The 15,616-nt window shown below is 39.3% G+C and overlaps 1 protein-coding gene across 1 annotated transcript in view; it reads right to left on the bottom strand.

Moving 5' to 3' along the window:
* B4GALT6 (beta-1,4-galactosyltransferase 6) overlaps positions 1–15,351 on the bottom strand; it is a 72,652-nt gene extending 57,301 nt beyond the window's left edge. Inside the window, exon 1 of the mRNA XM_037805913.1 lies at positions 15,046–15,351. Within this exon, the coding sequence (XP_037661841.1) occupies positions 15,046–15,160 (115 nt within the window). The 5' untranslated portion in view covers positions 15,161–15,351. The remainder of the gene's footprint in view (positions 1–15,045) is intronic.
* Between the last annotated feature and the right edge of the window lie 265 nt (positions 15,352–15,616).

The raw sequence follows: 15,616 nt of genomic DNA, 5'->3' as shown, positions 1-15,616 counted from the left end.
GCACACACCACAAAACTGGGTGTGGACATTAGCCTTCCCTGCACCCTCAACTGGTTGTCCCAGAATTGGGAAGGTGGAGCAGTGTGAATTAACAAAGCCCCATTCAGTCATCATTTCAGCAGACTGGGAGCCTCCCTACACAGACCAGCAGCCCAGAACCGCCCTGGGGGGACGGCACTCACCTGTGACATAGCAAGTCATCCCTCAACAGAGGACCAGGGGTGCACGGCCTGGAAGAGGCACTCACTCGCAACTCTCAGGAGCCATACGCCACTACCAAGGACTTGTGGGTCAGTGGCAGAGACAAACTGTGGCAGGACTGAACTGAAGGATTAGACTATTGCAGCAGCTTTAAAACTCCAGGAACACCAGGAAGATTTGATTGTTAGAGCCAAACCCCCACTCCCTGACCACCAAGACACATGCCCCATGTACAGGGCGGGCAACAACAACTACACAAGCAAGCTTGGTACACCAATTGGACCCCACAAGGCTCACTCCCCCACTCACCACAAAGGCAAAGCAGGGGAGAACTGGCTTGTGGAGAACAGGTGTCTCGTGGATGCCACCTGCTGGTTAGTTACAGAAAGTGTACTCCACTAAGCAGTAGCTCTGATAAATTAGAGATAAGGACTTCAATTGGTCTACAAATCCTAAAAGAACCCTATCAAGTTAAGCAAATGCCAAGAGGCCAAAAACAACAGAAAATTCTAAAGCATATGAAAAAACCAGACGATATGGATAACCCAAGCCCAAGCACCCAAATCAAAGGATCAGAAGAGACACAGTACCTACAGCAACTAATCAAAGAACTAAAGATGAACAATGAGACCATAGTACGGGATACAAAGGATATCAAGAAGACCCTAGAAGAGCATAAAGAAGACACTGCAAGAATAAATAAAAAAAATAGATGATCTTATGGAAATTAAAGAAACTGTTGACCAAATTAAAAAGATTCTGGACACTCATAGTACAAGACTAGAGGAAGTTGAACAATGAATCAGTGACCTGGAAGATGACAGAATGGAAAATGAAAGCACAAAAGAAAGAATGGGGAAAAAAATTGAAAAAATCAAAATGGACCTCAGGGATATGACAGATAATATGAAACGTCCAAATGTAAGACTCATTGGTGTTCCAGAAGAGGAAGAGAAGGGTAAAGGTCTAGGAAGAGTATTCAAAGAAATTGTTGGGGAAAACTTCCCAAATCTTCTAAACACCATAAATACACAAATCATAAGTGCCCAGCGAACTCCAAATAGAATAAATACAAATAAACCCACTCCGAGACATATTCTGATCACACTGTCAAACACAGAAGAGAAGGAGCAAGTTCTGAAAGCAGCAAGAGAAAAGCAATTCACCACATACAAAGGAAACAGCATAAGACTAAGTAGTGACTACTCAGCAGCCACCATGAAGGCCAGAAGGCAGTGGCACGATATATTTAAAATTCTGAGTGAGAAAAATTTCCAGCCAAGAATACTTTATCCAGCAAAGCTCTCCTTCAAATTTGAGGGAGAGCTTAAATTTTTCACAGACAAACAAATGCTGAGAGAATTTGCTAACAAGAGACCTGACCTACTGGAGATACTAAAGGGAGCCCTACAGACAGAGAAACAAAGAAAGGACAGAGAGACTTGGAGAAAGGTTCAGTACTAAAGAGATTTGGTATGGGTACATTAAAGGACATTAACAGAGAGAGGGGAAAAATGTATATGACAAACATAAACCAAAGGATAAGATGGCTGATTCAAGAAATGCCTTCATGGTTATCACATTGAATGTAAATGGATTAAACTCCCCAATTAAAAGATATAGATTCGCAGAATGGATCAAAAAAAATGAACCATCAATATGTTGCATACAAGAGACTCATCTTAGACACCGGGACACAAAGAAATTGAAAGTGAAAGGATGGAAAAAAATATTTCATGCAAGCTACAGCCAAAAGAAAGCAGGTGTAGCAATATTAATCTCAGATAAAATAGACTTCAAATGCAGGGATGTTTTGAGAGACAAAGAAGGCCACTACATACTAATAAAAAGGGCAATTCAACAAGAAGAAATAACAATCATAAATGTTCATGCACCCAATAAAGGTGCCACAAAATACATGAGAGAAACACTGGCAAAACTAAAGGAAGCAATTGATGTTTCCACAACAATTGTGGGAGACTTCAACACATCACTCTCTCCTATAGATAGATCAACCAGACAGAAAACCAATAAGGAAATTGAAAACCTAAACAACCTGATAAATGAATTAGATTTAACAGACATATATAGAACATTACATCCCAAATCACCAGGATACACATACTTCTCTAGTGCTCATGGAACTTTCTCCAGAATAGATCATATGCTGGGACATAAAACAAGGCTCAATAAATTTAAAAAGATGAAATTATTCAAAGCACATTCTCTGACCACAATGGAATACAATTAGAAGTCAATAACTATCAGAGACTTAGAAAATTCACAAATACCTGGAGGTTAAACAACACACTCCTAAACAATCAGTGGGTTAACAAAGAAATAGCAAGAGAAATTGCTAAATATATAGAGATGAATGAAAATGAGAACACAACATACCAAAACCTATGGGATGCAGCAAAAGCGGTACTGAGGGGGAAATTTATAGCACTAAATGCATATATTAAAAAGGAAGAAAGAGCCCAAATCAAAGAACTAATGGATCAACTGAAGAAGCTAGAAAATGAACAGCAAACCAATCCTAAATCAAGTAGAAGAAAAGAAATAACAAAGATTAAAGCAGAAATAAATGACATACAGAACAAAAAAAAAATAGAGAGGCTAAATATCACCAAAAGTTGGTTCTTTGAGAAGATCAACAAGATTGACAAGCCCCTAGCTAGACTGACAAAATCAAAAAGAGAGAAGACCCATATAAACAAAATAATGAATGGAAAAGGTGACATAACTGCAGATCCTGAAGAAATTAAAAAAATTATAAGAGGATACTATGAACAACTGTATGGCAACAAACTGGATAATGCAGAGGAAATGGACAATTTCCTGGAAACATATGAACAACCTAGACTGACCAGAGAAGAAACAGAAGACCTCAATCAACCCATCACAAGCAAAGAGATCCAATCAGTCATCAAAAATCTTCCCACAAATAAATGCCCAGGGCCAGATGGCTTCACAGGGGATTTCTACCAAACTTTCCAGAAAGAACTGACACCAATCTTACTCAAACTCTTTCAAAACATTGAAGAAAATGGAACACTACCTAACTCATTTTATGAAGCTAACATCAATCTAATACCAAAACCACGCAAAGATGCTACAAAAAAGGGAAACTACCGGCCAATGTCCCTAATGAATATAGATGCAAAAATCCTCAACAAAATACTTGCAAATCGAATCCAAAGACACATTAAAAAAATCATACACCATGACCAAGTGGGGTTCATTCCAGGCATGCAAGGATGGTTCAACATAAGAAAATCAATGTATTACAACACATTAACAATTTGAAAGGGAAAAATCAAATGATCATCTCAATAGATGCTGAAAAAGCATTTGACAAAATCCAACATCTGTTTTTGATAAAAACACTTCAAAAGGTAGGAATTGAAGGAAACTTCCTCAATATGATAAAGAGCATATATGAAAAACCCACAGCCAGCATAGTACTCAATGGTGAGAGACTGAAAGCCTTCCCCCTAAGATCAGGAACAAGACAAGGATGCCCACTATCACCACTGTTATTCAACATTGTGCTGGAAGTGCTAGCCAGGGCAATCCGGCAAGACAAAGAAATAAAAGGCATCCAAATTGGAAAAGAAGAAGTAAAACTGTCATTGTGTGCAGATGGTATGATCTTATATCTGGAAAACCCTGAGAAATCGATGATACAGCTACTAGAGCTAATAAACAAATTTAGCAAAGTAGCGGGATACAAGATTAATGCACATAAGTCAGTAATGTTTCTATATGCTAGAAATGAACAAACTGAAGAGACACTCAAGAAAAAGATACCGTTTTCAATAGCAACTAAAAAAATCAAGTACCTAGGAATAAACTTAACCAAAGATGTAAAAGACCTATACAAAGAAAATTACATAACTCTAATAAAAGAAATAGAAGGGGACCTTAAAAGATGGAAAAATATTCCATGTTCATGGATAGGAAGGCTAAATGTCATTAAGATGTCAATTCTACCCAAACTCATCTACACATTCAATGCAATCCCAATCAAAATTCCAACAACCTACTTTGCAGACTTGGAAAAGCTAGTTATCAAATTTATTTGGAAAGGGAAGATGCCTCGAATTGCTAAAGACACTCTAAAAAAGAAAAACGAAGTGGGAGGACTTACACTCCCTGACTTTGAAGCTTATTATAAAGCCACAGTTGCCAAAACAGCATGGTACTGGCACAAAGATAGACATATAGATCAATGGAATCGAATTGAGAATTCGGAGATAGACCCTCAGATCTATGGCCGACTGATCTTTGATAAGGCCCCCAAAGTCACTGAACTGAGTCATAATGGTCTTTTCAACAAATGGGGCTGGGAGAGTTGGATATCCATATCCAAAAGAATGAAAGAGGACCCCTACCTCACACCCTACACAAAAATTAACTCAAAATGGACCAAAGATCTCAATATAAAAGAAAGTACCATAAAACTCCTAGAAGATAATGTAGGAAAACATCTTCAAGACCTTGTATTAGGCGGCCACTTCCTAGACTTTACACCCAAAGCACAAGCAACAAAAGAAAAAATAGATAAATGGGAACTCCTCAAGCTTAGAAGTTTCTGCACCTCAAAGGAATTTCTCAAAAGGGTAAAGAGGCAGCCAACTCAATGGGAAAAAATTTTTGGAAACCATGTATCTGACAAAAGACTGATATCTTGCGTATATAAAGAAATCCTACAACTCAATGACAATAGTACAGACAGCCCAATTATAAAATGGGCAAAAGATATGAAAAGACAGTTCTCTGAAGAGGAAATACAAATGGCCAAGAAACACATGAAAAATGTTCAGCTTCACTAGCTATTAGAGAGATGCAAATTAAGACCACAATGACATACCATCTCACACCAATTAGAATGGCTGCCATTAAACAAACAGGAAACTACAAATGCTGGAGGGGATGTGGAGAAATTGGAACTCTTATTCTTTGTTGGTGGGACTGTATAATGGTTCAGCCACTCTGGAAGTCAGTCTAGCAGTTCCTTAGAAAACTAAGTATAGAGTTACCGTTCGATCCAGCGATTGCACTTCTCGGTATATACCCGGAAGATCGGAAAGCAGTGACATGAACAGATATCTGCACGCCAATGTTCATAGCAGCATTATTCACAATTGCCAAGAGATGGAAACAACCCAAATGTCCTTCAACAGATGAGTGGATAAATAAAATGTGGTATATACACATGATGGAATACTACACGGCAGTAAGAAGGAACAATGTTGTGAAACATATGACAACATGGATGAACCTTGAAGACATAATGCTGAGCAAAATAAGCCAGGCACAAAAAGGGAAATATTATATGCTACCACTAATGTGAACTTTGAAAAATGTAAAACAAATGGTTTATAATGTAGAATGTAGCAGAACTAGCGATAGAGAGCAATTAAGGAAGGGGGAACAATAATCCAAGAAGAACAGATAAGCTATCATGGGTAAATTTAACATAAATTTAACGTTCTGGGAATGCCCAGGAATGACTATGCTCTGTTAATTTCTGATGGGTATAGTAGGAACAAGTTCACAGAAATGTTGCTATATTAGGTAACTTTCTTGGGGTAGAGTAGGAACATGTTGGAAGTAAAGTAGTTATCTTAGGTTAGTTGTCTTTTTCTTACTCCCTTGTTATGGTCTCTTTGAAATGTTCTTTTATTGTATGTTGTTGTTTTTTTTTTAATTTTTTTATTTTTCATACAGTTGATTTAAAAAAAAAAAAAGTTAAAAAAAAACAAGGAAAAAAATATGTAGAGCCCCCTTGAGGAGCCTATGGAGAATGCAGGGGTATTGGCCTACCCCACCTCAATGATTGCTAACATGACCACAGACATAGGGGACTGGTGGTTTGATGGGTTGAGCCCTCTACCACAGGATTTACCCTTGGGAAGACTGTTGCTGCAAAGGAGAGGCTAGGCCTCCCTATAATTGTGCCTAGGAGCCTCCTCCCGAATGCCTCTTTGTTGCTCAGATGTGGCCCTTTCTCTCTGCCTAAGCCAACTTGAAAGGTGAAATCACTGCCCTCCCCCCTACGTGGGATCAGACACCCAGGGGAGTGAATCTCCCTGGCAACGTGGAATATGACTCCCGGGGAGGATTGTAGACCCGGCATCGTGGGATGGAGAACATCTTCTTGACCAAAAGGGGGATGTGAAAGGAAATGAAATAAGCTTCAGTGGCAGAGAGATTCCAAAAGGAGCCAAGAGGTCACTTTGGTGGGCACTCTTATGCACAATTTAGGCAACCCTTTTTAGATTCTAAAGAATTGGAGTAGCTGGTGGTAGATACCTGAAACTATCAAACTACAACCCAGAACCCATGAATCTCGAAGACAATTGTATAAAAATGTAGCTTATGAGGGGTGACAATGGGATTGGGAAAGCCAAAAGGACCACACTCCCCTTTGTCTAGTTTATGGATGGATGAGTAGAAAAATAGGGGAAGGAAACAAACAAACAAACAAACAAACAGACAAAGGTACCCAGTGTTCTTTTTTACTTTAATTGCTCTTTTTCACTTTAATTATTATTGTTGTTATTTTTGTGTGTGTGCTAATGAAGGTGTCAGGGATTGATTTAGGTGATGAATATACAACTATGTAATGGTACTGTGAACAATCAAATGTACGATTTGTTTTGTATGACTGCGTGGTATGTGAATATATCTCAATAAAATGAAGATTTAAAAAAATATATATATATCATGTTATAATAACAAATTTCACAGAATTCCAACTGTAGAGCTACCATACAAAGACTTTCTAGCCAAATGCTGTAGCAAATATCGTTTTGAAATTACTTCCACTGAGTCCTCACATGTAAGGCTATATATATATATATATGACTCAATAATTGTTATTGATCTTGAGTGAGTTACAATGTAACTTCCTAACAACTAAAAACACTAAATAAATTTAGGATCAACTAGGACTCAATCACCTAGTCACTGCAGATTCATAAAGAAATGCATGATTTTAGTGGTGTGAAATGATGTATCTAACCATTCTGTTCATTTTTCTTCTGGAAGAAAAATTCCTCATCATGACAGCCATCTTTATCTCCAGTAAAATATAACATTATAAACAAGTTAATCTGGTTTTTTTAAAGTAAGATAAATTCTCTGCAAGATCAAATGATATAAGATGATCACTTCAGAAGAGTAAAGCTCTCTAGCACTTGATTCCCCTCCCACCCCCACCCCCAACCATTTTTGATGTTTATTAGAAATAAAGTTCCTGGGCTCCAGAATTACCTGGAGTGTGTGTTAATATCTGAATCTGCATCTGAATCTCTAGTAGGAGGACCTGGGAAATAAGTTCATTTAAGCAGACCCCCCAAGTAAGGCTTTAGCACAGTGATGTTTGAAAATCATTGTCTATAGCAATTCTCTAAACATAGTAACATTTATAACAAGCAAAAAAGTAGAATCTTCCTAACATATTAAATACATCCTCTTTTACTTACCTTTACCATTTATGTACAACCTCCTATTCATTCAGTCACAAAAGAGTCTGAACACATAACACGACTGGTAAAGCCAGAGAATTACACTAACTCAAATAATTAGTCATGAAAACAAAGATTCAAGCAAAAAGTCATATTTATTACAGAAAAAAAACTGAACTACAAGTTTAAGGTTTAAATTTATGAAGTATATTTTTCTAAACATTTTGCTATGCTTCACAGCCAAAAATATAACTGCTGGTTAACATCCTTTAAACTACTTTCCTATTCTAACTGGCAAGGGTTTTTGCTGTAGCTCAAACCAAACTCTACCCAAGTTCTCCTATGATAGAAAACAAGTATGCTCAAGAGTAGAGTCCCACAGGCAGTCTGACATGAAACATAAATCAAGGTGGCCCAATATGGGATTTGTATGCTAAAGGAAAATAAAATTGGGTGCTACCTGAAATTCTCTAATGTGCCTAACACATAAGGCAAAAACATCTAGTTACAATCAGAGTGTATTCTCAATTTTCCAAAGCTATATTAAAGGACACTGGAGGTGTCCTCAGAAAACCAACTTTTTCAACCTTCATTGACCTGGTCCTCTGCTCTAACCACAGTATCACTTGTATAGTACTCTCTCTGGTTATTATCCTGACAAAAGGCAGGAATGGAAGGAAAAGTTTTTTTTGTTTTTTTTTTAAATATTAGATCACTGTGACCTCTAGGAGTTAAAAAAACAAATGAAAAGAAAACCAGATTCAGAAGGAAAAGAAGAAGAGAAAAGTGGATTGCAGCCCAGTGAGAAAGGCTGAGCCAGAGGCTCCCAGCTAGCCATGTCTGGATGCCTGGCCCAAGAGGCAATAGTAAAAGCTTATCGTTTGCAAACCCCTAAATTTGGGGGTAATTTGTTACAAAGTAATAGATAATCAATACACTGACCAAACCTGGCACTTTCTCCACTGTTCCTAATCCCAATCCTCGCACCCCTTCCCCAGCCCCCTCTAAATTCTCCCAAGTGCCTAGCATCTAACATCAGAATGACACTGTTGAGTCAACTAGGGAGAGAACAAAGGAGCTCCAAGAGCAGTGATTTAATCAGAAACATTCAGTCATTCAAACATTATTTACAAAGCCTCTAGTATGTGCCAATACAGAAAACAAATCTCTTTGATTTAACCTAAACTCTTAACCTAGTCTAGGAAACAGTTCAATCTGTATTAAGCTACTTGATAACATAAAATTCCTCACTTCCAACAGATAACTCAGTCTCCTACTTCATAGAAACACACATCATCAGATATAAACTACTTCTACTTCCCTTTTCCACAATGCACCTTTTATTGCAGGTATCTTCACCTCCTTCTCTCCCATCTCCAAAATTAATCATACCTATATACTTGATCTTACTCCCTAACCAGTCCCCCTTATTCCAGTCTTGCTGCCTTTAGTTCATTCACACCAGTACAGTCTAAATGATATTTCTGAAATGAAAAATCTGATCACATTGCCCTTCTACCTAAAATGCTCAGTGGTTTGACACTGTCCTCAAGCTACAGTCCAGCATCTTGAACCCAATTTACCAAGGACCTCCATGATTGGACCCTGATTTATCTCTATGGCTTCAACTCACACCCCTTGCTGCTGTCTATGGTTTAACCCAAACCATTTCTTTAAACTTTTCATTCCTTTCTCACCCTTTAGCCTTCAAATATTCCATTCCTGCCTGAGGCACGTTTTCCCAATCCAAGGCTTTTATTACCTGGCTAACTCAAGCTTCAGGTCTGTTTAATCTTCGCTTCCTCCGAGTTTTCTCCCTAATGACTAAACCAGTTTAGTGTCCGTTCCCCATCCATGCTCCCATTGTGACCTGCATTTCACACTCTATTTTAGTTGGATCTTTTATTGTCAGAATTTCCCACTGACTACATGTTCTGCAAAGCCGGGGACAATGTTGAACCTGTTCAGTGCTGAGCCACAGTGCCTAGTACAGATGAACACTCAAACACTGCTGTACAAGTAAGGGATGGAAGGCTCCTAGATCACAAGCCATAATCTGTTCCCTTGCTCAAATCTTCAAATTGTGTCCTTTCTCTCTAAGCCTCCATGTAAATCCAAGCCTTTCCATCTTGTAAGGGTCTTCCTTTAATCTCACTACTGTCTTTTATGACAATCCCCCACTTTCCACCAAATGAGCCACTTCCATTTGCCCACTCCTTTACCTCACATGAACAATCAGGCTGGTGGCTCACGACACTGCAAAAACTGCTTCTGTAGTGGCTACCATGGCCCTAATTACCAAATAAATATCCTTTCATACTTTACCCCATTGCAACACTCACCTTGCTGATGTGGCCATCTTTTTAATTTTCAATTTTTCTTTCTTTCTTTTTTTTTTTTTTTCTAGTGAGACTTCTCTTCACTTTCCTGATCTATTTCTCCCTTCATTTTCCTACTCTTCTTTCTCTACTTACCTCAAGCTGCTAGATTCCACCCGAGGCTGTTTTCTCTTCAGTCTCTACAAGCTCTCTTTAGGGTCATTTCAGACCCCAGGGTGTGAACCATGCTGACTCCCATTTGGGGCCAGGGTGGGGTGGGGTGAGGGGTGGGATGGGGGGGGTGGTGAAAAGCAGAGTTTCATGGGAAACTTCAAACTACACTTGGGTCTTGCATCTGTCTACTTACTGACAAGTTTTTCCTTGATAACCTACAGGCATCTCAATTCAATTTCTCTAAAACCAAAACATTCCCCTCAAAACGTGTGCCTTTCTATATACCTTATTACTAGCCACTTGGTTACCTAAGCTAGAATACAAGTATCATCTTTAAGCTTCTCCCATTCCTTCAATCTCATTATTCACATCCTCTTAACTCTGCCCCAAGCCAGCCGCCAGCCCTGATCAGGGTCTAATCTTCTGTTGTCTGGGCTACTGCCTCCCTGGCTTCCCTGGCACTGGTACTGACTGCCCTGTCCCTGCTAGAAGGATCACTCTAAAACAAAGGATGGCATCATTCCCCTCTTCAAAACTGGCATCCCCTGCTAGCCACAGGATAAAATTTTTAGCACAGGATATGTGGCCAGGATGGGAGGACCAGAGGAGATGCCCAATACTGCAGCCCAACACAGAAGAAACCCTCAAAGGGGTCATGTAGATCAGAGCACTTGGTGAAGAAAAAAAAAAAATGAAAGGACCTTGGAAAACAGAAAGCAGACTAGAGCAGCACAAAAAGAACACAACCAGACTTACCCTCCTAAGGAGGCTGAAGGGCAGTGATAAGAAAGTTGCAGAGCAGATCTCTTCTGAGCCGGTCCAGAGTGAAACACACCCAAAATGTCTGAGGGCTATCAGTAAGGACCTAGCAAACTCACCCTCTCACACCATGCACATGCATGCCCACACAGCCCACAGCCTTCCCACCCATCACTGCCATCTCCTCCATTCCTTGCAGGGAACTAACACCCAGGAGGCCCAAATACCAATGCACTTTGCCAGGTAATTTCCCAAAGGGCCCATAAGAATTCAGAAAAAAGTGGCCTAACCAGATGCCACTTCCACCCAAAGAACAAAACAGTCAGTAAGCAGCACATGGACAGTGAACTCCCCAGCCCCAGAGGCTAGGCAATATTCCCTACTCTACCACTCCACTGATTACAAGCACATTTATTTTCTGTCTTAATCATACACAGCTAAAGTAGCTCACAGCTGTGATAAAGCTGTGTGAGCCAAGACCAGTTTCTCTCTGCCGAGAATTTCAAGTGCCTCATCACTAGGATGGGCAGTGGAACCCCAGAAACCTTTCCCAATCCAGCCCATTCGCCACCTCATGCCCCAAGTGGTAGAAAGATGTAACAACCGCCATTTTCTGGAACGTAACTTTACTCATGCTGTTCCCTCTGCCCAGAATCCCTTTCCAGCCCTTGCCCAGTCCAGAAAGTCCTATCCATCCTCTAAGACCCATCCAACCATCACCAACTCTAGAAATCTTTAACCAGCCTTCATTTCCTGAGGCATGCTTTCTAACTACTTGTTACTTGGACAAGTATTCAATGGCACTTATCCTATTGTATTGAGGGCAACAACTCTAACTTAATCATCTCTTTATATTCTGTCCCTCAAACAATGTCTAGCCTATATCAGGTGCTCCATTTGTTATGGAAAGAAATTAAGTCTGCTCATCTTCTCCTTTAATATATAGCAGAAACAACTATTTAGGCAGTAGCTTCTAAAAACTACTAAATGTAACCAAAATGTTTTGTGTTGGAAGTTATATTGGCAACATTTTCTAACCATATGCAACTCCTTTCTCAATACTATCCGGTCACAACCTTAGAGGGAAACAGGAAACTGCACTCATCTTTCTGTAATTGCACACAAAGGTAGACACAAAATGAGAAACAATTCATGACTCCTTCATCTACTGGTGGGGCTACAGCAATTTGTCCATGGACTTCCAGTAGTGGTGGTGGGTCCGCAGGCCAATTGTCCTGGATACCAAACTTTAGAATATAAAAACTATGACTGTTCCCTGAATAAATTGTAAATTTCATGGAAAATGTTTCAAATAATTCTTAAAATAATGAGTGCTCGGTTCTATGGAACTCTTTATAGATTAAGACTCAACTAGTCAAGGAAATGCTGAGCTACATGATAAAATATGACTAGATAATACTCTCTACAAACGTGTGGCACATCTGCTCAGGAAGGAGGTAGGAAGGAAAGGGCACAGGTGAAGGATACTAAGGAGAAGTAATTAAAATGATAGAAGGGCTGTCTGAAAAGGCACATAATAAAAACAGGTCTCTGAATCAAAAAGGTAGAGAAATAGAATGGAACTTTACCAAACAGGCTGTAAAAATATAGACTTTTTTTAACTTGAGAGTTTTGAAACATTTATTTACCACTGGTAAAAAGTCCTCCTTTTCACAGTATATACTTTAGCCATAAGAAAAATTTGTCCCAAGATGTAATTAAGCTAAAGTACAAATTATATCAATAAGATTCTATGTATATCTAATGAAAGCTAGTTATTAAAAGAAACTAATTTTGGATATCTTATTAATTTAAAATGAATGATGAGATGGGAAGTATGCAAACATATGTGCTGCATACCTAAATACCATGGATTGTCTGGTGGAAAAGCACTTGTGGAATTGATTGTTGCACTGTGAGCTGAACTAACCACATTTTCCACGGAACACCATTTTTACTTGGAAGAACTACTGACAAACTACGGTTATTTTAGACGTGTGTGCTTGCCCAACATTTTCTCGAAAACCAACAAAATCAGCCTAACACTTCAAGAAAAATGGACGGTATTCACTGCCAATGACAAAATTTGAACTTTCAAGTCAAAATTTGAATTTTGGAAAAAAAAAGCTTTCCAACACTTAAAAAGATACAAAAGATAAATAAGGAGGCTTTAGTTTTTTGGCTAAATTGTACTGGGTTTTAGAAACAGTTTGACAAATTGATACCATTTTCTAAGTTTTGGTTTTCATTCTTCTTACTGGCTTTAATGAATTTTTGTAAGTTATAAATTATAAGACACACAGAAACGGTTTAAACCATTCAACCCAATTACCTATAAGACAACTGCCAAATATTTTATGGCATGATATCAGTGGTTGTTTTATGGCAAACAACAAGCATTGAAGTAAGAAAAATGTATTAGTATTTCACATCAATTGAATTTTAAGAATCTACAGATAATATCTTCATGCACTAAAAAAAAATGGATGATTATCAAGTAAAAGCTAGAATTCTGGTTTTCTTTGATTGGCTTTTTGAATAATGTAACTTCAAAGTGTTTCTCAAAATATCAAGAAATAAAATTATATAAATGCAGAAAAACGTTTCTCTAAAATCTCTCATAGTTAAATGCCTGAAAAATAACTTCCCCCAAAATGTCCAACTTTAAAGAGCTACATAAGAAAATAAAAATTACTACAGAATGAGAAGTTAGTTTATAAGACTTCCAAAATGGAAGAGGATTTTAAGAAAAGCTTCATTACCCTCAAAAGACTGTACCATCACTGTTACTCCTACTATAGCCTTTAGAGTTGTTTTTGTTTTTGGCCTAAAGAAAACACTGCATTAATGGAAAATATGTTACAATATTCATACTCCTTCAAACTTTAACCTCAAAGTACTATTTTGGGGATACAAAGTTTCAACCATTCGTGCCCTTTCAAACATCATATCTGGATGTATACATTTTAGCATTCTTATTTGGATACAAAAATTTAATTTTAAAAAGTTACAAGTAATTTCTTAAGGTAATAGAACAGTTTTGGTGGGATTTGCTTCTCCCTTCCCACATACAATTCATTTCAATAATCTATTATCATATAAGACAATGCCCTGATGATAATGCCATCTCAAAATTCTGCAGGTGTTTTCACTCTGTAAGAGCTGTTACATTTTTAACTACCACAGGTGTGAAATGCTATTGGCTCAAAAGACTAATGATGGCTTTACAAATAATGATAGGAAATGCTGGCTGTTACTAAGTAATTTAACATTAAATACATGGTAACCAGGAAAACGCAGAAAAGTTTTGAAAATACGTTTCAATATCCATATGAATTTCCTAATTTTCATTTGTTAGACTAATGCCATATTGGTTCCTTTTCAAATGGGGGGGGGGCAGAGATCAGGATATTTTAAAAAGAAGCCAATTCAAACCGATTATGCAAAATTATATTTTGGACCAAAGGTCAAAAAATTATAAATGGAAGATTAAATTTTTAAACTACAAGTTGCCTTATTGTAATTATTTTAATTATTTCAGAATTCATCCTTGCAGGTAGCAGAGGCAGCCTACCCTTGAAAAGCAGAGCCAAGCAGACTAAATAACGGAGCATTCTTTTCACAAGACAACTCATCCCCTAAAAATTGCTGAAGTGTGGCACAGATGTTCATTGACCCCATTCTGAAAACGTGACCTAGAACTCTAGAACAAATATGTTTCTGAACTCAATCACATTCTCTGCTGTTGGTTTCTCCAGCATATTTTTACAGCCAGTTATATATGAGGGTGTTTTAAGAAAACTAAGCTTAAACACGGACCCACAGACGATATTAAATGATAAAGCTGTGGTGAATGCACCAGGAAAGCGGGCAGGGCATCCATGGGGAACACATCTAATTTTGCTATGTCCATTTAATGCTACCTTTAAGTTACTTAAACGTGCATTATCAAAGCTCACATACCCAAGCCATGCTCCGAAGCAGTTTACATGACATGTCTGAAATAATATTTCAAATAAAATGCTTTCTGACTGGCCCTGTGTATACAGCTTCCAAATCCCAGAAGTAACACGTCAGTGTGACTGTGGCAGGTGAGGGTGTGTCTCGGTGCTTACCGATGCCCGGAGCCACATAGATGAAATAAAGACAGGACGAGGAGAGGGAAAAGAAGAAGATGAAGGCAACGAGGGAGCGATTGGAGACCCGCATCATCCGCCGGAGCATAGACATCTTCCTCTTCCCGGCCAACAGCTCAGGCTGCGCTCTCAGGGCGGACTCGGGAGCAGTGTCCAGGCCCTAAACTTCCATGAATGTGCTAAGAACGCCGAGACTGCAGCGGGGTCCTCGAGGCGAGGGTCTGGGGCACAGGTTCCGAGCGAGAAGGAGAGGAGGGAAGGGAGAGGGCAGAATGAATGGGAGGCTGGAGAGTCGGAGGGGGCGGGGGGGCGCGGAAGGACGAAGGGGAACGGAGAGAGGAAGGAAAGGGCACGCAGGCGGGGGGCCCGGGGACGGAAGGACCTGAGGAGGCCCGAGAAGGGCGAGGACGCGCGTTCTATCAGCCAGACAGAGACGGGAGGAGGGGCTGCAGGTGGGAAGAGGCGCGGGCTGCGCGCGGCGGCGCCCCTGCGGAGAGGGCCAGCAAACTGCGGAGCGTCCGGGCTCCCCCGCGGCTCCCGGTTCCCGTGC

Source organism: Choloepus didactylus, chromosome 16 (genome assembly GCF_015220235.1).
Source record: "Choloepus didactylus isolate mChoDid1 chromosome 16, mChoDid1.pri, whole genome shotgun sequence".
Classification (NCBI taxonomy): Eukaryota; Metazoa; Chordata; class Mammalia; order Pilosa; family Megalonychidae; genus Choloepus; species Choloepus didactylus.
Note: the sequence above shows the minus strand (reverse complement) of the source record. Positions and strands in the feature narration are given on the sequence as shown.